General features: G+C 38.2%; 3 protein-coding genes across 3 annotated transcripts; 1 reads left to right on the top strand and 2 right to left on the bottom strand.

Annotated features, from left to right (window-relative positions):
• Nucleotides 1–288: 288 nt before the first annotated feature.
• Nucleotides 289–2,760, bottom strand: fzd2 (frizzled class receptor 2). The gene has a single exon (XM_060893129.1). It carries the CDS (start codon nucleotides 2,567–2,569, stop codon nucleotides 917–919), a length of 1,653 nt encoding a protein of 550 aa, XP_060749112.1. The 5' UTR covers nucleotides 2,570–2,760; the 3' UTR covers nucleotides 289–916.
• A 1,762-nt stretch (nucleotides 2,761–4,522) lies between these two features.
• moto (minamoto) lies at nucleotides 4,523–11,444 on the top strand. Its single transcript, XM_060893071.1, has 8 exons — nucleotides 4,523–4,528; nucleotides 6,119–6,232; nucleotides 6,365–6,516; nucleotides 6,695–6,799; nucleotides 7,297–9,010; nucleotides 9,254–9,388; nucleotides 9,953–10,130; nucleotides 10,970–11,444. Exons 1-8 carry the CDS (start codon nucleotides 4,523–4,525, stop codon nucleotides 11,161–11,163), a joined length of 2,598 nt encoding a protein of 865 aa, XP_060749054.1. The 3' UTR covers nucleotides 11,164–11,444.
• Nucleotides 11,445–14,232: 2,788 nt separating this feature from the next.
• Nucleotides 14,233–16,982, bottom strand: ccdc43 (coiled-coil domain containing 43). The gene is made up of 5 exons (XM_060893169.1): nucleotides 16,750–16,982; nucleotides 15,947–16,040; nucleotides 15,162–15,297; nucleotides 14,979–15,034; nucleotides 14,233–14,761 (listed from the first exon to the last, which is right to left on the bottom strand). Exons 1-5 carry the CDS (start codon nucleotides 16,921–16,923, stop codon nucleotides 14,574–14,576), a joined length of 648 nt encoding a protein of 215 aa, XP_060749152.1. The 5' UTR covers nucleotides 16,924–16,982; the 3' UTR covers nucleotides 14,233–14,573.
• Nucleotides 16,983–21,837: the final 4,855 nt, after the last annotated feature.

The raw sequence follows: 21,837 nt of genomic DNA on the forward strand, positions 1-21,837 counted from the left end.
TTGGTTCATTTTCAGGAATAGAAAGGAAGGAAGGAGACATAGAAAGTGCGAAATGAAGGACCAAGTAGAGGGCGGGTGCTCTGTTTTAGGGGCGCTTCTTTTAAAAAAAAAAGAAAAACTAATTTGAAACGGCTTTCTGTACGGATGCATGAGGGAGAAACCAGATTACAGAGCTGTCTGCTGACTGGTGACTGACGCACGCGAGTGTGAATGTGTGTGCATTAGCAACAGACAGAGACAGAGATCTGACCAAGCTAAAAAAAACAACAAAAACAACAATAATAACCCTCCTTTTAAATACAAATATATAATTATATTTATATATATATTTTGTACAAATGTTATTTACAGTGCTTTCAAGCACATCTGAAATAGTTTGCTGCAAGAAAGAATTCCAAAAGAAGTCCAAAAGGCGTTCTCCTTCTCCTAATCCTGCTCCTCCTCCTCCTTCGTGGCTCACCTTCCTCCATCTAAAGCCTGCAGGATTCACAGCTGGCATCTTGAACTTGCCTGAGGAGTTGAGGAGGAAGAGCAAGAAGGAATGGCCGAGGGAGTGTCACAGCACTTTTTTTTTTTTTTTTTTTTTTTTTTAATAAAGCCTTTGGAAAGTTATCGTTTGCGTTTCTTTTAACACGTCCATTTGCAGGCAGAAAAATAAACAAAACAAACAAACAACTTTAAAAAAACAACACTTCTATTTTCCTCATTCGCCAAATGTCTTATAAATGACGTACGATACTCAACAGCAAATGTCAATAACGACGAAATACTGATGACAAGCACAAGCACCGAGTTCCACATGTCTTGGTGAATGAAAAAAGCGTTCAGTCAATAATTACTCCGAAAAATACAAGAAAGTAACATTTCCACTCTGTGTCCTTATGTGTGTTTTTAGAAGTGTCTGAAGTCCTTTACTCTACACCGTGGTCTCCCCGTGCTGTCCGCTGGTCAGTCGTGTATAGAACTTCCTCCACGAGTGCAGCGTTTTCCCAGACCAGATCCAGAAGCCAGAGGTGATGCCCACGATGAGGGTCATGAGGTATTTGATCATGTATACGGTGAAATCGGGGCTCATGCGTGGCACGTGCTGCATGGGACACGGGATAGCCAGGGTCTTGCAGTGTGTGCTGATCCAGCTGCGTTCCCAGTGTCCACGGAAAGCCTGCTCGTAGAAGAAGCAAGCAATGACGATAGTGGCTGGTACCGTGTAGAGCACAGAGAAGACGCCAATGCGCACCATAAGACGCTCCAGCTTTTCCGTCTTGGTTCCGTCATGCTTCATGATTGTACGGATGCGAAACAGAGAGACGAATCCCGCCAGCAGGAAGGAAGTGCCGATGAAGAGGTAAATGAACAACGGTGCCAGGACGAAGCCACGCAAGGGGTCGATGTTGCTCAGGCCTACGAAGCAAACACCGCTCAAAACATCGCCATCGATCTGCCCCATGGCCAGAATGCTGATGGTCTTCACCGCCGGCACGGCCCAAGCAGCCAGGTGGAAGTACTGTGAGTTGGCCTCAATGGCCTCATGTCCCCACTTCATCCCTGCAGCAAGGAACCATGTCAATGACAGCACAACCCACCATATAGAAGATGCCATGCTGAAGAAGTAGAGCATCATGAAGAGGATGGTGCAGCCCTCCCTTTTTGTGCCTTGGACTATTGTTTTGTAGCTGCCTTCGAAGCTTCCGTTGCATGCTACTTTGTCGCCAAGGAAATAGCCAGTAATGTATGCGATGGACACCATGGTGTAGCAGCCGGAAAGGAAAATGATAGGGCGCTCAGGGTACTTAAAACGCTGCATGTCCACTAAATATGTAGTCACCGTAAACAGTGTGGATGCACAGCACAGACACGACCAGACTAGAATCCAAACACGAGCAAATTCAATCTCTTGGTCAGTAAAGAACATGTAGGCTCCATGAGTCCTGGATGACTCACACGGAGCGCCGCAGTCAATCTCTCCGAGGAACTTGTAGTTAAGGTAGGATGGCACCTTGAGGGTCGGCGGGCAGCGGAACGGCCTATCTGGCGTGGAATATAAATGGACCCCAGGTGTGCCTGGTGCGGGCATGTGCACGGGTGCCACGGTGGCTGACGATTCATTCTGCCCAACACATATTTGACCGTCTCCCAACACCGGAAAGTTCTCACACTTTAGGCGTTCCGGCCACTGAAATCCAAACTTGTTCATAAGTGCCTCGCAGCCGTGCTTAGCCCTTTCGCATATAGACCGACAAGGAGGAATGGCTTTTTCCAAAACGGTGCAGACAGGCGCATACATAGAACAGAGGAAAAACTTGAGCTCTGGAGAACACTGTACCTTAACGAGTGGATAAAACTGGTGGACCTCTAAGCCAGCGTCGTCTTGGTTGTAATGCCCGACCAAGTTTGGCATGATGGTTTGATTGTAAGCAATGTCTGTGCAAAGAGGAATAGTGATCGGTTGACAGAATCCATGATCCGGCACGGCGATCCCATGATCTCCTTGGTACTGTCCATGCACTGTGACGAGGCAGGAGGACATCAGCAATGTCCAGAAGGTAACTGATCTCCTACTAGTCTCCATTCTCCAGGGTTAAACGCCTAAACTTCAGCTAAAACCTCTTTCTGGCGAATGTCTGTGCAAAGCTAAGATTTAAAACAACACATTATTAAGGTTTTTTTTTATATCTAAAAACTTTTTCCCCGTTTTTTTCACAGGAAAACTTTCGTGACCAGTACAGACGTGTTGCTCCGCGCGCAGTGACTGCCTTACTTTTTTCCCCGACTCTTTGTCCCATTGTACGGTTTCAAGCCCCCCTCTGTCTTCATGCTGTATAGCAGTGATATGAGAAAGAGGAGGGATTTAAGGGCGGTTGAAACAGACATTCTTCCAGACTCCCTCTGTTTAAACTGAGCTGCCGTCCTGTGGATTTCTGAGGAACCACAAGCTGGTCACCTAAACACCTAAACACACGACAAGGCTGTGTTTTATATACATATATATTTATTTAAGTATTAATTAGTAAAGCATTATTTGTATATTATTACAACTAATTATTCTCTCTTTATATATATATATATATATATATATATATATATATATATATATATATATATATATATATATATATATATATATATATATTTGTTCATAATAATGATAATAATAATAATAATAATAATAATAATAATAATAATAATAAGAAGAAGAAGTAGAAGAATATGTATAATAACATCTATTATAATAGAGTCTATCTATCTATCTATCTATCTATCTATCTATCTATCTATCTATCTATCTATCTATCTATCTACCCAAATTTAAGGTATTTTTGACATGACATGAAATGGAAAAAATTGTAGGATAAGTACTACCTCTATTGGAAAAACATAAATAAAAAATAAATAAATAAATAAATAAATAAATAAAACTTATACCTTGAATACTACTACTGCTACTAATAATTTTAATTGCAATAACCAATACTACTAAATAAATAAATATTCAGTAGTAATGTATTATGTACCTAGAATAATCTATGTATGTATGTATGTATGTATGTATGTATGTACAGTATATCTATCTATCTATCTATCTATCTATCTATCTATCTATCTATCTATCTATACACTGCCACCGTGTGGTTATGTACCCATAATGCTAATGCCAATTACATAATTAAAAAATACATAATTAAAAAATACATAATTAAAACATGTAATTGGATAAAAATAAGTATGCTTAAGATCTATCTATCTATCTATCTATCTATCTATCTATCTATCTATCTATCTATCTATCTATCTTTACGGTATTTTTAAATGACATGAAAGGGAAAAAAATTGTATGATAATTGATGATCTATTGGAACAAAAACATAAATAAATAAATAAATAAATAAATAAATAAATAAATAAATAAATAAAACCTATACCTTGAATACTACTACTACTAATAAAAATGTTAATCGCAATAACTAGTACTACTAAATAAATAAATATTCAGTACTAATGTATTTTGTACCTGGAATAATAAATAAATAAATAAATAAATAAATAAATAAATAAATAAAACGTATATCTTGAATACTACTAATAATAATAACAATGTTAGTTGCAATAACTAGTACTCTTAAATACATATTCAGTAGTAATGTATGTATGTATGTATGTATGTATGTAGGTAGGTATGTACGTATCTATCTATCTATCTATCTATCTATCTATCTATCCAGCACAGATGTTAAAGTCTTTGTTGCTATGGGTTAGGAATCCCCGCCCCTTTATTATGAATGTGTCATATGATTGGACGGTCTGATTCCAAGTAACCAATCGAAATCCAGGATTGATAATCGTGAGGAAACTTTTTTTTCCAATTAGGGGCGAGCTCGAGACTTAGAGGTTGGAGTCTTCGTCCTTTGGTTTTGAACATTAAATTGACCATAAAATAAATAACTTAAAGTTCACAATCGTGTAAGAAATTTACTGTAAGGGCTCTTTTCATCGAAACGAGTAGCTTAATTTGCTGTTATTAGCGATGGAGGTAAGAAATCCTATCGATAAGTCGTTGATGCTAAATATGGATTAGCTTAGCATAGCTATTTTACCTCAGGTGTGTCAGCTGAAATCAAACTTTTACACGACAAACAGCGCGGAATAATGAAGAAAAAAAAAATATAAAACGTCTAAATTAACCATACGTTAGGTTAAGGAAGACGTTTGTTTGTAAATATCGTGGAATATATGACGTTTTATGAAATGTCTCTGAGGCAGTTTGTTAGCATTATGCTAAGTACATTCAGTCTCGGATAAAGTGTTTCAGAAAGATATAAAAAAAAAAAAAGCTAAGGTCCTTACTAACGTTATAAATATTAATATATCGTAGGAGATTTGTATTGTGTTCACTATTTGGACAATTTTCTTAATTTCTTTGATATCATTTCAGAAGGAGTGTTTGATTTTATGCAGGCTGTGATGCATAGATTTATATATATATATATATATATATATATATATATATATATATATATATATATATATATATATATTGAGCAAACAAAAATACATGATTAGTAAAAATAAGGACAGATAGTTTTAGAGAAAATACGAAAAAAAGGTCCATGTGTTATTAGGGTGTGGCAGGTTCTTTCAGAGGAAAGGAGATTAAGTTGATCCATGACGCCAAATGCTAATTTACATATTAATTTATTCATTATTCATGGCGTCGTCACTGGCGAATCAAATTACAGAAAATGTTAGTATATGATAGGAAGATTTTTCACGTGGAATAGTGATATGTTATAACGTATTTACTAAATAATTACGTATTATATATTTATAGAAAATATCCTCTTTTGTCACAGCATCACAAACTGTAGAAAAACTTTATTTAGAATATACTATACTTTCTATCAATAAGCGGTGACAACGATTAGTCATAAGGGACTCACTTTTATTACTTAAATATTATTTATTAAATAAATGGCGATAAATGATTGGTCAGTGGATACGTTTACGATCTGTCATGTTGTACTACTGTAAGTTTTCTATTTACAACCGTCCTCACATTCAGAGTTATGGTTGAAGTCATGTGATAACTTGTCTGCTACGGATAGAAATTTTCCCCACCTGCAGTTTTCATGTCATGTATCCGGTCTGTGGTGAACATGTATAAATAATATAAATAATAATAACACCATTCATTCATTCATTCATTCATTCATTCATTCATTTATCCATTCATTTAGCTCTTTATCCTGTTCATGACAGTGGTGGAGTAGTGGCCTGTTATAGGAAGATTTGACACGAAGCACTGGATGAGAAACCAGTATATTGCAGGGTACATTTACACACTCTGTTTAGCAAATACAGCTTTTGTGGGGTGGAAAGAAACCAGAGGAAACCCACACAGACACAGAAACTATACACAGATGGGTGACATCTGAAACATGTCTGTTTGGATCTGTCATGAATGTTAAAAGAGTTTTTATACTGTAACCCTTCTCTGTACAAATTACGATAAAGTTTGACCACATTCACCACTTGGAAGTTTCACCAGTTTAAAAAAAGCAAAACCATGTATAAAAGGGTAAGTCAAGGCATGTCATAAAATGATTTATTTTTTCCATTTAAGGTAAATAATGGCATGAGAAGTAAAATCAGTGTGGATGCAAACAGAGCCAAGATGCCATTTGATCTGTTTCATAGCGGGGGATCAGACTCATGCTACTCCACATACAAGTTTCAGGTGAGAAACTTTTTTTCACAATCACATTATTAACCTTTGTTAAAAAGTTTACATGTAATAACTTAAACGTATATTTAAGGAGCAGTGTTCACCTCAGTTTTTATTTGCTTTTTGCTTAAAAAAAAAAAAAAGAACGATTATAGTGACGATAATGGAAGAGACTCTGAGACTTTTACCCAAGATATCTCTTTCTATGAGCAACTGCCTCCACCCTACCCTTCGTGGTCAATGAAGGACGAATCTTATCAACTGAGGGATTGTGCTCAAGGCACCCCAAAAAACAGGTCACACTTTTATTTTTAAACAAAAATAAAGCTCTCTATTATATCTGTTATATAATTGTTATTATCTCTGTATATATAGCTAATATTGGACAGAAGGTGAACAAGATTTTATTGCGGTCATCTTGTGCAGTTTGGTGTTAGTGGATCACTAAAACATGCTAAACAATGTCTTCGATAGGAATCTTAAAGACGGCGTGGACTGTGGAAGTGAGGCTGATCTCTATGGATTAGTGTCAACCATCTTGGAAGAAGCCGACCCGACGGACTCGTACTTCTCTCAAGAGTTAGTATATTTCATGAATTTTAGAAAAACAATCTTGTAAATGTATAATTAGCAGTTAATTGAATATTATTTCTCGCTATAGTTCATAGATTTCCAAAATATTTGTACAAATGACCACAAATGGAGATTTTATGCAATCTCAGGACTTAAAATCCTTGGATTTTTAAAATGCACGCTAATAATATAGTAATTAATTTTTCTGTGATATGACATTTAGGAACCAGTGGAGGTTGATGGACGGAGAAATTTGTCCATATTTATTCCTGAACTCTTACATTATTGCAATAAGTCTGGATAGTGAAAGGCAGAAAGAGCATTTATATGCTTCAATTAAATGTGGCTTCTTTAAATACAACAAAAACTACAACAACAAAATCTTGTCTGGTGACTCCTAGTTTGGGAACTTCAGAAATTTGTAATAGCACAGACTATAATAAGCATTTTTCTGTTTTTTTTTTTTTTTGTGTGTGTGTGTTTAACTGAAACACTTATATCAGTAGAATATCAGCTGATATTTCGACTGGGTGGTCCCCAAAGTCCCAGAAGGAGAACAACTTGCACTATCTTAATTCTGAGGTAAAGGTACACTCCAGTTCTGGTGTGCAGCACAATCCCGAGCATGGCATCAAACTCCATTCTCGTCCAATGGAAAGGGACCTGGATCAAAGCGATGACATGTTACTGGATTTCAGTGGCTTTGAAGCTGCTGACCCATCCTGGCTTTTTTCCACCTGTAATGGAGAATCTGAATATGAATCCTACACCCCAGCTTTCCCAAATTTACCCAGACCACCTCCTGGTCTTGATATATCACATGTTGTGAGGTCCCACTTCTCCAAGAGCAGACCAAGTAAATCAGAGCATAACGTGTCTGTGAAAGATAGGAGCTTTCGCATCAACAATGATGAGATCTCAGAGAGTATGGATGCTTTTAATGACCATTACTGCCTTCCAACCAAAATGAATGACTCCTATTTCAGCCCATTCCAAAATGTCTCTAACTTGAGTGAACGTAAACTCGAAAAGAACAATTCACAACAATTCTCTATGCAGGATGGCAGCAAGCTGGCCAACAACATGGAAGCTCTTCTTATGGTGGACCAGCAGGGCATGAATAATAGAGATTTTGCTAAGATCAATGCCATGAAAGTTCAGGATGAAAACATTAGTGATTTGAAGCATGTACCTCTCCAAAGGATTTCAGCATTTGAAGCTCATATTGCAAGCCTTAAAAAACAATTAACAAGGGAGCAAACTTCTAAAGAGTTTTCTGATTTTGACCAGCAGTCAGCAGACTATTTTGAAGCTCCTAAACCCTCTTTATCCTCTTTTAACTTTGCAACTAACCAAAGCAATGTAGCCAACCAGAGAGATGCAAGGAATCTCGAAGCCAGCCTTCATCAGTACCATCACGAGCTGTCAAACCAGTACCACTGTTACACCAAGCCTCCCTCCAAAACAAGCATCCACAACGATTCTCACGGTATGTCTAAATTCATGTCTCAGTTCGTGTCTGAGTTTGTTCCTGCTCTGTCCCAGCAACAAATGCAGAGGACTGTGCCTAGAGTATTCAGTGATTTTGGGCAGAGCGATGGGAGGATGGGTCGCATGGACGTGGGATTGGGTCTGAAGGACATGGGGAAGATAGGAGGCACTGTAGATAAAGGAGAGTTTGACCTACAGTCAGAGCATTTTGGCAGATTGCAGACACCTTCAGCCACAGGCTTTATAGCTGGTGCTCACCCCTCTTCTCGTTTTGGGGTTAAACCAAAATCACCAGCTGGCTTTCCCAAAGAGGCAGACACGAAAAAAGGTCTGTTGCAAAACCCGTATCAGATCCAGGGCGGTATGTATGCAGGGCAGGCCAGACACAATGGAGCCAAACATGCAACATCCCAGATGTTTCCTTGCTTGTACCAGATGGGAGTTTCTGGACAGAACCCCTGTCACATGTTCCCTTCCCGATCCCCGCTGACCTACAGTGGCTCTGTGCCTGTATTGGATCTGACTGAATACCGGCCAGATGCAGAATTCCCACCCCTAAACCCCTACCTTCAGGAGATGGTGGGGCCAAACCTAGCTGGAATAGATGGCCCCTTTTCTCGGTTAATCTCCAACCTGAGGTCATCCAACCAAAGCATGAGCCAGCTACAATATTATCTGGACGATTGCTATGAACAGTGGAAAGTTTTGGAGAAAGAGAGAAAGAAAGTAAGTGTAGCGCTGCAAGTTTTATAAATTTTATAAACAAATAAATACGCAGTTGTCAAGATGCTGTATCGTGACAGTATAATTTGTCAATGAATTTCAGTTGTCTACCACATAATATTACTAAATAATACTTTTACTTTAATTATCACAAAACCTCATGTTTCAATACTTGGACCCAGAGATTCAACCTTGTAGAAGACACCTTTATATAAGTATATGTATTCCTTTCTTATTCACTGCTAGGCAGAAGCTCTCCTGCTAAAGAGCTTCCCAGGCAAGTGTATGTCTGTGACGAACACTAACTCTGTCCCTAAGTTGCCTCCTAACCCCACCAGAGTGGACAAGCTTATAGTGGACCAGTTTCGGGAGCAAGCAAAGGTCAGTACGTGAATCGTGTTCAAATTACAAGAGGTGTATTGTTCACCTCTGGGATTGACAGTAATCCTGGTTTAACATTGTGGATTATTTCACATAAATTTATGATACATTGTATAATATAAGGGGGCACGGTGGCTTAGTCGTTAGCACGTTCGCCTCACACCTCCAGGGTCGGGGGTTCGAGTCCCGCCTCCGCCTTGTGTGAGTGGAGTTTGCATGTTCTCCCCGTGCCTCGGGGGTTTCCTCCGGGTACTCCGGTTTCCTCCCCCGGTCCAAAGACATACATGGTAGGTTGATTGGCATCTCTGGAAAATTGTCCGTAGTGTGTAATTGCGTGAGTGAATGAGAGTGTGTGTGTGTGTGTGCCCTGCGATGGGTTGGCACTCCGTCCAGGGTGTATCCTGCCTTGATGCCGCCTGAGATAGGCACAGGCTCCCAGTGACCCGAGGTAGTTCGGATAAGTGGTAGAAAATGAATGAATGAATGAATGAATAATATAAATTGTAAAGGTTTCACTGACAAAGCAGAAATTGCATTTTTTTTGTGCTTATTTCTGGCCACCAGGTGGTGAGCTTGTTGGGGAAGGTGGAGCGCTTACGGAGTTTTCCTCTCCATGCTAATATCAGTTCAACACTGGACAGGCACCTAGAGGCTATCTATATCACCCAGGCTCGCCGCAAGGAGGAGCTCCTCAACAGCAGTAGACAGAGACAGGGTGTGGCCAACCTCCGAGAGGACAGAGGTAGTTTCCTTTGCAATAAGAAGCTTTTTAGTGCTTTTAGTATGCAAATACAATGAACATATAACCAATAAAGTAATAAAGATTAAATTAGCATTCTGTTTAACACAGGGGTCGGCAACCTTAAACACTCAAAGAGCCATTTGGACCCGTTTCCCACAGAAAAAAAAAACACAGGCAGCCACAAAACCCATTTGACATCTAAAATGAAGATAACACTAAATATATCGTTTTTTACCTTTATGGAAAGTATAGAAAAAACTGTAGCGTGTTGCATTTACATGAAATCAGTGAACTCCTACCGAGTAAACGAACTTTTATTTCTGCAGGCAAACAAAAATATTTTGAACAGTTTGAACTTACCTTAACAAAAAGACGCTGGGTCGAAGGTTACTTTCACATAAAATGTTCAGTGTCTAATCGAGTCCTCTTCGTATTCATGACATCAAAATTTTAACTTGCCGGCTGCAGCAAACCAAAAATGTGTCTGCTTCTGTGTGTCGGATTTCGCAAGTCGGCGGTTATGACGCGTATTTTGAGCGACAAACTGAATTTATTTTAATGTTACAAGAGCATCATAATCTTAGAATTTCATTTTTTTAAAAAAACAAACTAACTAAAATAAAATAAGTTTAAATTAAATATTTATTTTCCAAATCTACAGGAAGCCGCAGCAGAGGGATGAAAGAGCCACTTGCGGCTCCGGAGCCGCGGGTCGCCTACATGTCGGCTGGGAATTATTAAAATGCCTGTGTGATTTATTAAAAAGCAGTCTGTCGGGATGAGAACTTAAATCCCTCTGTTTTATTCCTAACGTATTTTTTTCTAATATATTCTTACAGATATTCTACTTCTCGCCTTTGCCCTGAAGGACCTGAGCAAGAGCACCAGGTCATCTTGCACCGCTCTGTGGTGCGCTCTGCAGATGACTGTTTCCAAAATAAGCATCAGCGCCAAGGACGGAGAAGAGGGGAACACGTCTTCGGTTTTACAGCACGACGGTTGTGACCAGATCGACCTTGAAAATGCGCTGTGACTTTTATGCGAGGCAGTTGTTCCTCTTTTTGTGTGTGAGTACTATTCTAAATGGAACGCTCAGTGAGGTGCTCAGTGGAATGGGTGAATATTGTTACGTAAGTTATTAGACTGCAGCGAACTCTGTAGTACAGTAGGCTCCGTTCAGAGCAATAGATGGAATCCTCAGTTCAGTATCATTTATTACTAAATAATCCCAAATGATATATATGGTCATACAAATAGGGTCAATTTTCCTAAGGGATAATGGTCGAAAGAGATCATTGCCCAGTCATTTGGTTGGTGGATTTTGAGACGCCACACGTCTGTTGTGGACAGAATGCATAAGAAAAGAGAACAGAGAGAGAGAGAGAGAGAGAGAGAGAGAGAGAGAGAGAGAGAGAGTTGGTGTGAGACAAGATCCAGTAACAGAACAGAACAGGGATGTTTTATGTGTGGAAAAAAAGTGATCATTGGAAAGGAACGTAAAGGTCAGCGAGTTTGAAGAATTAACGAGATTGTCACCCTCTTGACCTTAGATTTTAGTAGCGTTTACTCCCACCGGAAAGGAAACGCACAGCTTTAAAAGTAATTAATTCAGGATTAGTTTCACTTTGACGGTTTGATTAGCGTGCGCGTCAAAGAAATGCAAATCCTGGGAGTAAACTGTAAGTTCAGGCTATATTTATAACTTTAATGTCCTTGTATTTTACCTATTTATTGCAGCTTGGTTATGTTGCAGCATTTGGTTTTGAATAATCATATCTGTAAAGTATTTACTTTCTGAGATTCCAGTAGTTTTCGTTTATTTATTTTCAATAAGCCGTATTTTAACTTGAGATAAACGATAAATTAGTCAGCGTATGAAGTACAGAACATCTCAAGACAGGATACATCTCCAGATTTCTTTCAGTATTTAACAATCTTGTTGAATCAGATTGCTGTTTATTTGAAGTTAAGAAAGACCAAATCCCTCTGAAAACCTGGGAAGAATGATGACCTCTGTGTGAACAGATAATGATGTGCCAGGGACCGTCATTGTTCTAATGACTATTTTAATGTTTCTGTTTGCGATTAATGTTTGCATTTTTCTTTTTCGTTATTAATGGACACATCGAAAAACAATAAAAGAGCAGAAATCCACATTGATGCTAAACATTTTTATAGTTACTTTCAAAGGTATTAAAATGTAATGGTTGTAATATGGCACACACAGTACAGGGGCTCACAAGAACAATGTAGGAGTAAATCAATGATCAATTAAACCTTAGACTACTGAAGGAAAAAAAAAATCAAATTGAATTACAAGGTGTCTTTTGTTTCACTGTTATCGTATCGTTATCGAGAGCTATCGAAAACTTCAAACCATTCAGATCAAAACATTTTATTTAGTGTTTGATTTATTTAACACGAATATATCTAATCTTTACGTTTCTTTATTCAGATTAAAATATAAAAAAAAATATATATATATATATATATATATATATATATACTAAAATTTATTTCTAGTTGAACTATAAAGGCAGTTTGAACCCACATTTTGTGTTAAACATGTTAAAGAAGTGTGAGTATTTTAATAAGTGCTGATACTACAGAACAGCTGGATGCTGGAATCTAAAGGGCTCAGACAGTCGTTCCGTCTGCAGCGTCAACGGAAACAGGTTTATATTTTCACAGATATAAAACCCTTACGTGATAAGCAGATTAAAATATAAAGTAAACCATAAAATTGTTCATGTGATAACATTTTTTTTTTGTAAGCAGAGGTTTATTTCACATTTTCAGCTTTATGAAGTTTACTAGCACAGCTTACTAAGAACATTAAATCTAACTACCATAATTCATGAAAATGAGTGACTTTGCTGAGTTCATTCATCCTGTCAGAGATCACACTCTTTTTAGCACTGAAACGTTGAAGTTTTACATTCAGGTTTTTGGAAGTTTAACTTCCAAATTTTTTTTTTTGGCAGACTCTGTCTTATGTCTCCATATTGCTACATGAGAAGAAAAAGGATTACTAAGGCCACATTCACACTGCAGGTAAAAGTGGCCCAAATTTGGGGTCATGTGACCAGGTCAGACTTCTTCAGGAGTAATGTGAACACTCAAATCTAGCCCAGATCTGATTTTTTTTTTTCAAATCAGATTCAGACCACTTCCATATGTGGTCCTGAATCAGACCCAAATCAGATTTTTTCCAATGTGGCCGCAGTGTGAACAACCGAGACGGATTTGATGTGACTTTTACGTCAATCTACATCAACATTCGTCACAATTATGCCCCAGCGAGTTCGCACACAAACGTGACTACGCCTACAAAATGGCTCAAATAATCAAAAGTTGCCCTCGACATCCGAATATTTTCAAAACACTTCGTCTCTGTGCTGCCATTACACAAACATTTAGAAAGAAAAGCGAAAATGCTTACTTTCTCCATAACCTCGAAAACTTTAGCGCAACGGCGTGCTGCGTGTGACGTTATTGTTATTGTTCGTTTGCGCATGCGGGTCAGTTCGAAACAGCAAACAGTTCACACTGGTATCTGAGGCCACATTTTAAAAGGTAATGTGAACAGTCAAACAAAAAAATCAGATCTGAGCAAAATATTCGAATTGAGCATTAGGACTTGCAGTGTGAACGCAGATTTAGTGTTTCAAGTTATTTCTTAAATGCTTGTTAACCGAAAGCATAAGACCTTCACCGAGTGCTAGTTTTGCTGCCTGATGTGACCATGTTAAGGCAGAACGTTCGTGTTTATTTTTTGTGTGAGCTTTAGGATCAGATGATGTGAAGAGAAGTATAAAAAGTTTCAAAACTTATTCTCATTCAAAACTAATTATTTTCTTTTGTAAAGTCTTTTAAAGGAAAGACTCTTAGCACCGTATCTTCTGTGTCTGTGGAAAACAGAGAACTTCCTCACCTTTATATGTACCGAGAAAAATAACTAAACAGAATTGAAATCTCCTATAATTAAGAGCTACATCTCTTTAGAGATTTAACTAAAAGAAAAAAAAAAATATATAAACATGCAGGGAAAGAACACAAAGGGGGAAAGAACAGATTTTTTTCAAATTCTGCATCCCTCCAGTTTCGGACTGCAAAAACATGATTTCTGCTTTAATTGTCTTCTATTAATTAACACACAATGTTTACAATGATGGGATGAAACACACCTGCACAAAATTAGTACAATTTGAGATCGATTCCAAAATGTTCTTGTGAATTCAATGTGTGTGTGTTTGTGTGTGTCTTTCCAAGTAGGGATACACACGTCATTGAGCAGTACAAGCTGCTATAAAGGGTGGTGCTGAGAAGTTTTGCTACTCTGTTTATTAAAAGAAAGAAAGAAAGAAAGAAAGCCAAAGGTTCCAGCAGTCCACATAGAGGTTACTCGTCTTGAGCGTTTGAGTCTGTAACGCATTTCCTCGTCTATCTCTTGCGCTCGCCCTTCTGTGTACGCTTCTTCTCCCTGTCTTTGCGCTCCTGCTTGCTAAGCTTGTCCTTCTCACGCTGCATCTTGTCTTGCTCCTTTTTCTTATGCGCGTCCTCCTTGGCCTGCTCACGCTGCTGCCGGCGCCGGTTCAACACTTCATCCACGTTGGTGTTCTTAAACAGGGCTGAGACTGTGGGTAAAGGATGCTAACTCTGTACATGACAAATATTACCAAATCCAAAAGATTAGTAAACTTAAAAACAAACAAACAAAAAAAAACCCTGATGTTTGACTTTTAAATGACGGTAAATGGATCAGTCGTAACCTACGTGTTTCAGCAGCCTTTACATTATATTTAATTACTTTTATGATACATAATCCTGTATTGAAAAAAAGGATACATTTGTCACTGGGGATTCCCACTCCTCCTGCCACGTCCTCGTCGTCCGCATCTTCAGTGTCAACGTTAAGAAATCAAAACACAAGGAACACGACAGAGACAGAAGTTCAAACACTTGCAGCAACATCCATCAGACATCTATTTTCTCTTTCCACCGAGCACAAGTTCAAGCGGTTAAGGATATTCTTCGTCATCTGTCACGTTTGCGTACTGGGCAAGCAGCGCCTCTTTCCTCTTCTTGGCCTCCTCGGACACTTCCTTCTGCTTAACTACGATCTGAGCCTGCTTCTCCATCAGACTGGCAATGGCCTGAACCTCATCTAGGGAAAAAAAAAAAAAAAAAGACGCAAGGACAAAAGAATCAGATCACGGGATCGTTTCCAGATCCGTCTCTGTGTCTCTCACTATCCAGCGGTTTGCTGACAGTCAGGACTCCACAGACTTTATTTTGTAGAAGTGAACAATTTGTTGGTAAAAGTCTCAGAAGATTCAGGCAAGATTCCAAATTTAAGAACCAATTGGTTATAAGAAATCTGTCCAATCTTATCAGTAGAGTCAGTGTGAGTCCAGGTTTTTCCTTCCACCCAAGCAGAAGCCACAGTCTTATTAAATAGACTGATTACTGTCTGATTAAACAGGTGGAATCAGGTGAAAACCTGCCCCCACCCTGGTCCTTAGCGGATAAGATTGGACACGCTTGACAGCTTGGCGATGCTTCCAGGCTCTTACCTACGTCAATGTTTACCAGAACTGGATCAACAGGATGGAGTTTTAAACACAGATTTTAACAGCCTGTTAAAAAGCTGATACCTTTGGCTCACACACACTCTCTCTCACACACGAATCTTTTCTCAGCTTCAGTGTTAATCTGACAGGTTAAGAATCTTTCAATATTACCTAACAAGATTATTATTGCGGGTGCGGCTTAAGTAACATGGCCAACGTTTCGAGTGTTACATGTCCGCTTACCCTCTGGGTGATTGCTGGTGGCTGCATTTCGAGAGCAGCAGTCGGTCCACTGTTTCAGGATCTGCTGACAAACCTCCTCGAGTGCGTCTTCATCCTAACAGAAGGATAAAATCGAACCAAAGATGGTCCCATTAGACAACAGTGCTGCTATATTCTCCAATCTGACTGGTCAGGTAACAGCAGCCCTGACAGGGGGCCGTCTAAAGGACACACAACAGCATATAAAGTGTATAATCGGTAAATATAGTGAACAGTTCTGCAAGGGGAAGTTTGTGTAGTGTTTAAAGGAAGAGACTCCAGTGTCAGCGATGCGATGACGTCACTTGGTGTCACCGAACGTATAATAACCTTCTCCTGAAAACAGCTTGCACTGTTGCTGAGGTCTCAGTGATCAAAATAACCTCAGCTGTTCCTCACATCCAGCGTGTCCTAAACCACAACATGTTCACTACGTAGGGCACCATTTATTTACCCCTTTGTCTCGTCTACAATCAGTGAATCTTTAAACTTTTAAACTTAGTAAACTTAATACATAGACGACTTACAACACAAACAATGTTATATGTTGTCACTCGACACGTTTAATCACGTGAAGTTGATTAAGAAACGTGTGATTAAAGCGAACACGATCCTTATCAGCGGATCCACAGGCGTTACCCTGACAAACCCAAACCACTGCGTCGTCCCTACACTAGTGCACTAGTCAGACAGCAGCAGAACACTTTCTACACCCTACACTAGTGCACTACATGTACACCACATGAGGATGGAGTCAGAGCTCATGATGCCCGGCGTGTACCGACCACAAAAGCCGACAGGATGCCGTTCAGCGCATCGCTTTTCTCCTCGTCGCTCTCCTCCTCCTGCAGAACACCGAGGATGTATACACCGTAAACCTCCCGGTCCGCCCCGAGACCGTCCAGCCGCTCATTCAACCACTTTTTAAACTCCCCGGCCGAGAAGTCGGGCGCCGCCATGTTGGCTGGGGTCCTGCGCCTGCGCGCTGAGGTGTCCGCTCAGCTCGCCTGTTTATAAACACCTTAGAGTTGTTTTCGTGCTTCACTCTTTCTTTCTTTATGTCTTTCTTTCTTTCTTTTTTCACTATTTTTCTTCTTTTTTCACTCTTTTTCTTTCTTTCGTTCTTTCTTTCTTTCTTTCTTTCTTTCTTTCTTTCTTTCTTTCTTTCTTTTCTTTTTTCACTCTTTTCGTTCTTTCTTTCTTTTTTCACTCTTCCTTTTTTCTTTCCTTCTTTTTTCACTCTTCCTATTTTCTTTCTTTCTTTCCTTCTTTTTTCACTCTTTCTTTCTTTCTTTCTTTCTTTCTTTCTTTCTTTCTTGTTATATTTTTTGATAGTTTTGTTTGCTGTTTTTATTTATTTATTTATTTGTTTATTTATATATATTAAGGACTTGTATTTTTTGACTTGCTGACTAATTTCTAATTTTTAGTTCTAACACAATGTTTTTGTATTATTATTATTATTATTATTATTATTATTATTATTATTATTATTATTATTATTATTCGGTTTTTGTGTTTATTTGTTCTGTTACTTCATTAAATTTACACGTCATGTCTTTTTGTTTGACTATTTGGTTTATTTTATTTACTTGCTGTCTTCTTTTTATTTTTAAAGATCTATTTAAAAAAGTCGATCGAATTGAATTTTAGATGTTATACTTTAGCTGTTCGGTTCTCACGTCCTGTGTGTGTGTGTGTGTGTGTGTGTGTGAGATTGTATTTTATACTTTAAATAGACTTTGTACTGTCCTGTGTGGTGGTGTTCTTGTCCTCCATGAGTGCATTGTAATTTGCTTCTTGGGCCACTAGAGGGCGAAAGGAGTCTGTTTAGAAGACAGGATCACGTTTGTCACTGTTGGGTCAGATCATAACGTGATGGCTGTATTATAAAAATAATAATAATAATAATAATAATATACTAATTTAATTTTTATTTAGTTACTTCAGTTAATTCTGAAGATAATTTCTGCATCTGATGTATGCATTTATTTAGTTTATATTATTTCTTAATTCTGAGGCTATATTTGAGGCTATAATTTTTTAAATTATTCATTTTAGCTGATCGAAAATGGAGTTTGGCTTTAAGTTTAGCCTTTTGTTAACCATAGAAATGCTGTGGAGCAAGTGTGCGTTTGGAGCTGTGGCCTGGTTAGCGTCGTCAGTTATTGTTAACTCTTGCTATTATTAAAACACATTAAAACATCACATAACCACATAAAATACATCCTTTATTTTAGTATAAGAGTTCTCTTCCACAGCTTAACCTGGCTTACAGCCAAGAATGAGGGACACGAGAGGAACAGAGGATGGTCAGCGCTCCTGGAAGCTGATCCTGGAAGCCGCTCCAGGGCCGAGGGGTTCCTGTGTCATCAGCCTATGATGCCATCGTCCCTATGGGCTGCGTGGAATTATATTTATCAAGCAAAAGCAGATTGATGCAAAGTGACTGAAGCCAGGGGGATTGATGGAGTGCATCAGTGGGCATCTACAGGTCCATGTCTGGGGGCACACACACACACACACACACACACACACACACACACACACACACACACACACACACTCGCGTTCAAACCTGAACCAAGCCTCCCAGATCAAATCTTTTCTATTTAATTCAGTTCTAATAAATTCTACTCAATTCTATTTATATAGCACTTTTAACAATAGACATAATCTCAAAGCAGCTCTACAGAAACAAATAAATTCAACCTAGAAATTTTACATTTAAAATTTTTATTTAATCCTAATGAGGAAGCCAGAGGAGACGGTGGTGAGAAAATGAGGACTTAAAAAGGAATCTCATCCTGATCTGGATGTCAGAGAGTGTGATTATAAATCATTTCCCTGCTGTAAATGTGTACTAAACGATCAAAAAGTGCAATAAGGTTCGTAATTAGGAAATACGTCTGTTTTGTTGAAGTCAGATTCAATACCACACAAAAAAATATATAAAAAACTGGATTAGATATCAGAGAAAAACTGTAAATCTGATGAAATCCTGTAATAAAAGACTGGAATTGGATTTGGAAACATTTTTTTTAAATACTTTTTTGTATAAAGAGACTTAATTCCTATTTATTTATTTGTTATAATATATATATATATATCATATTTATAATTTTTTTTATAAAAACAAATGTTTATATTTGTGTAAATCCTGTGATCCTTTGGATGAGATTTTTTTTTAAAAGCCTCATTTTCAGAAGCTTATTTATTTATTTATTTATTTATTTATTTTAAATCAGACGATTAACGATGAAAAAAATAAGTAAAAAAATGTAAAGCTAATTTTATTACTAGAGAGTTAGGTAGTAATTAGCAGTAATGTATGTATATATATATATATATATATATATATATATATATATATATATATATATATATATATATATATATTTCACATTTTTTTTATTATATTAAAGAGCTAAAAAAAATTAGCCTTTTTATTAAAAATTAAAAAATACATTTTTCATACAGTATGTAGACAGAGAACATAATCACGTTCACTTTAAGAAAAAGATAAAGCACATTTTTTAGTTGTTTTCATAATAATAATGAATCTAAAAACATTGTACATAAAAGTTGAACACGATCAAAATCCATAAAAAATGTCATGGCTCGAGAATCAGACTAATTTAAGACAAACTTGGGATTACTCACCAGACTCACCAGTCCTTAATGTTGTATAAGAAGAAGAAGAATTCAACAACATTCGGGACTTAATGTTAGTTTATTTACAGAGCAGTGACACAAAAGTACACAAGTTTTAAGCTATAAAACACTCAGGAAGCGAAATTAATCAAAAGACTGAGAATAGAATCAATGAATCAGAATCAAATCCTGTCCTGGAGTGCTTCAACTTCTGGGACGTTTTTCATCAGTATAAAGAAGCGTCTGATGTCGTGTCTGTGAGTCCGATCTAAAATAAATCAAGACTCTGTTGCTTGTTCGGTGTGTTTTAGACGTGTGTTTGTCAATCTGTTAATGAACTTACACTGAATTTCAGTGTTGAAGAGAAATCTGAGGTGTGTTTTAGATGAACAAACACTTGGAGCTTCTCAGAGAGCAGAAATAGGTTTGATATCAACATTTACTCTTAAGATGTAAAGACTGTGAGGAGGACTTGGTGTGATTGTGTGTGTATATATAAAACACTCGAGCGTGTACAATAGAAAGAAAGAAGGTCGAGGAACAGAGGTTATCACGTCTCATCCTCGCTCTACTTGCTATCGCTCCTCACACGTCTGTCGGATCTCCGCGGCTTTCACACAGCTCTTCTCTCACTTTGTCAGATGGACATCTCATCCAGATTTAAAGTGTGTTTTAGATGAACAAACACTTGGAGCATCTCAGAGAGCAGAAATGGGTTTAAAATCAACATTTACTCTGAAGATACAAACATCTGTGTGGAAAAAAACTAACCAGGAACTTTTCTATGAATATATCTCTCCTGGTATTCTAGAGAAAAACAGAAAACTCAACAAATTCTTAATGTCCTGAGTGTCTACTTTCGTATGAGCTTCACATTAACACAACTGTGGAGTAAGACATGATAAAGAAGTTCCATTTTTTGGCCTCTGGGAACAAAAAGAAAGGTAATTCGCTTGGTCTTGAAAAGGATTTTGTGGTTTCAGGATCGCATTCATTCATTCAGCTCTGGATGTTTACTCTGCCTCGACTCGGTCTTATCTGGATCTCGGGTCGCTCAGCTCTTGGGTTTGATGATTTGTCCTATTTGTTTGTTACCTTTGATGTGAGGGTTGACGACAGGTTGAGCTTCTCACAGAGCGAAATCTCTCCTCTGAGAAAATAAAAGAGAGGAAAGGAATAAGGGGATAAACATTTGTCTCACTCACACACACACACACACACACACACACACACACACACAGATTAGGGTTTAGTGTGTATAAAAGCTCCTGTGGGAGAGTCTTTATTTGCTGCTCTGCTCTGAAACATTCAGTAAACTAAACTTTCGTTGATTAGTTTTTTTATTTTATTTTATTTATCACAGCATCTCAGACATTCGTGTCAGCTATCCTAATACTTTATTGTTTCCATGCTAACCTAAGGCATGTGTCATTTATGGCTATTTGATGAACATTAATGGAAGGAGTCTCCAGCGTCAGCACTTTGTACTAGTCAGAAAATGTAACCTGAAGCTTTACGAGACAGATAATTATGTAAGACACTACGAGGCATAAAAAGTACACCATTTTTGTAATAATTACAAATCGCAGCTGCGGTCTGATACCGAGACGATACATTAGATAGTTAGGGGGGCTAATACTTATGCAACCTGTATCGCTGAGATGTAGTCATAAAAACAACAGATGAGTGTTGAAGCGAGGAACTAAAACGATAAGTCATTTTATATAGTAAAGAGCAGGATATGAGCATGTGAGGGGTTGAAGGAGTGTGTGTGTGTGTGTGTGTGTGTGTGTGTGTGTGTGTGTGTGTGTGTGTGTGTGTGTGTGTGTGTGTGTGTGTGTGAGGGGTTTAGAGAGCGTGTGTGTGCTTCAGAGCTGTTTAAGAATGCACAATCCGTTTTATTTCAGGTCGCTGAACTTCAACGACCTCTTCTGAAAACTTTGTCTCTATTCTGGCTCCCAGCTTCTGCTCTGGTGCCAAGTCCTGCGTCTGCCACTGAGCATACTGTGTGAGTGAGAGAGTGTGTGTGTGTGAGAGTGTGTGAGAGAGAGAGAGAGAGAGAGAGAGAGAGTGTCTGTGCCTGTGTGTGTGTGTGTGTGACAAAGATGTGGTGCTCCTGATGGCAGTCACTTAGCCAGAGAGGCCACGTCCAGACGGGCCAAGAGGCGGAAGGCAAATATTTAGCCGTGCCACTCGTGCGGTCCTGGGAGCCTCGCCTC

The sequence above is a fragment of the Tachysurus vachellii genome, chromosome 18, assembly GCF_030014155.1.
Source record: "Tachysurus vachellii isolate PV-2020 chromosome 18, HZAU_Pvac_v1, whole genome shotgun sequence".
NCBI lineage: Eukaryota > Metazoa > Chordata > Actinopteri > Siluriformes > Bagridae > Tachysurus > Tachysurus vachellii.

Excerpts from the sequence above, each read along its gene's own strand:
- fzd2 (XM_060893129.1), bottom strand. The coding sequence starts at position 2,569 with ATGGAGACTAGTAGGAGATCAGTTACCTTCTGGACATTGCTGATGTCC.
- moto (XM_060893071.1), top strand. Across the intron at positions 6,517-6,694 it reads CAAGGCACCCCAAAAAACAG|GAATCTTAAAGACGGCGTGG; the intron begins GTCACACTTTTA and ends TGTCTTCGATAG. Across the intron at positions 10,131-10,969 it reads CAACCTCCGAGAGGACAGAG|ATATTCTACTTCTCGCCTTT; the intron begins GTAGTTTCCTTT and ends ATATTCTTACAG.
- ccdc43 (XM_060893169.1), bottom strand. The coding sequence starts at position 16,923 with ATGGCGGCGCCCGACTTCTCGGCCGGGGAGTTTAAAAAGTGGTTGAAT. Across the intron at positions 15,035-15,161 it reads AACGTGACAGATGACGAAGA|TGAAGATGCGGACGACGAGG; the intron begins ATATCCTTAACC and ends TAACGTTGACAC. Across the intron at positions 14,762-14,978 it reads GGGAATCCCCAGTGACAAAT|CCCTGTTTAAGAACACCAAC; the intron begins GTATCCTTTTTT and ends CCACAGTCTCAG.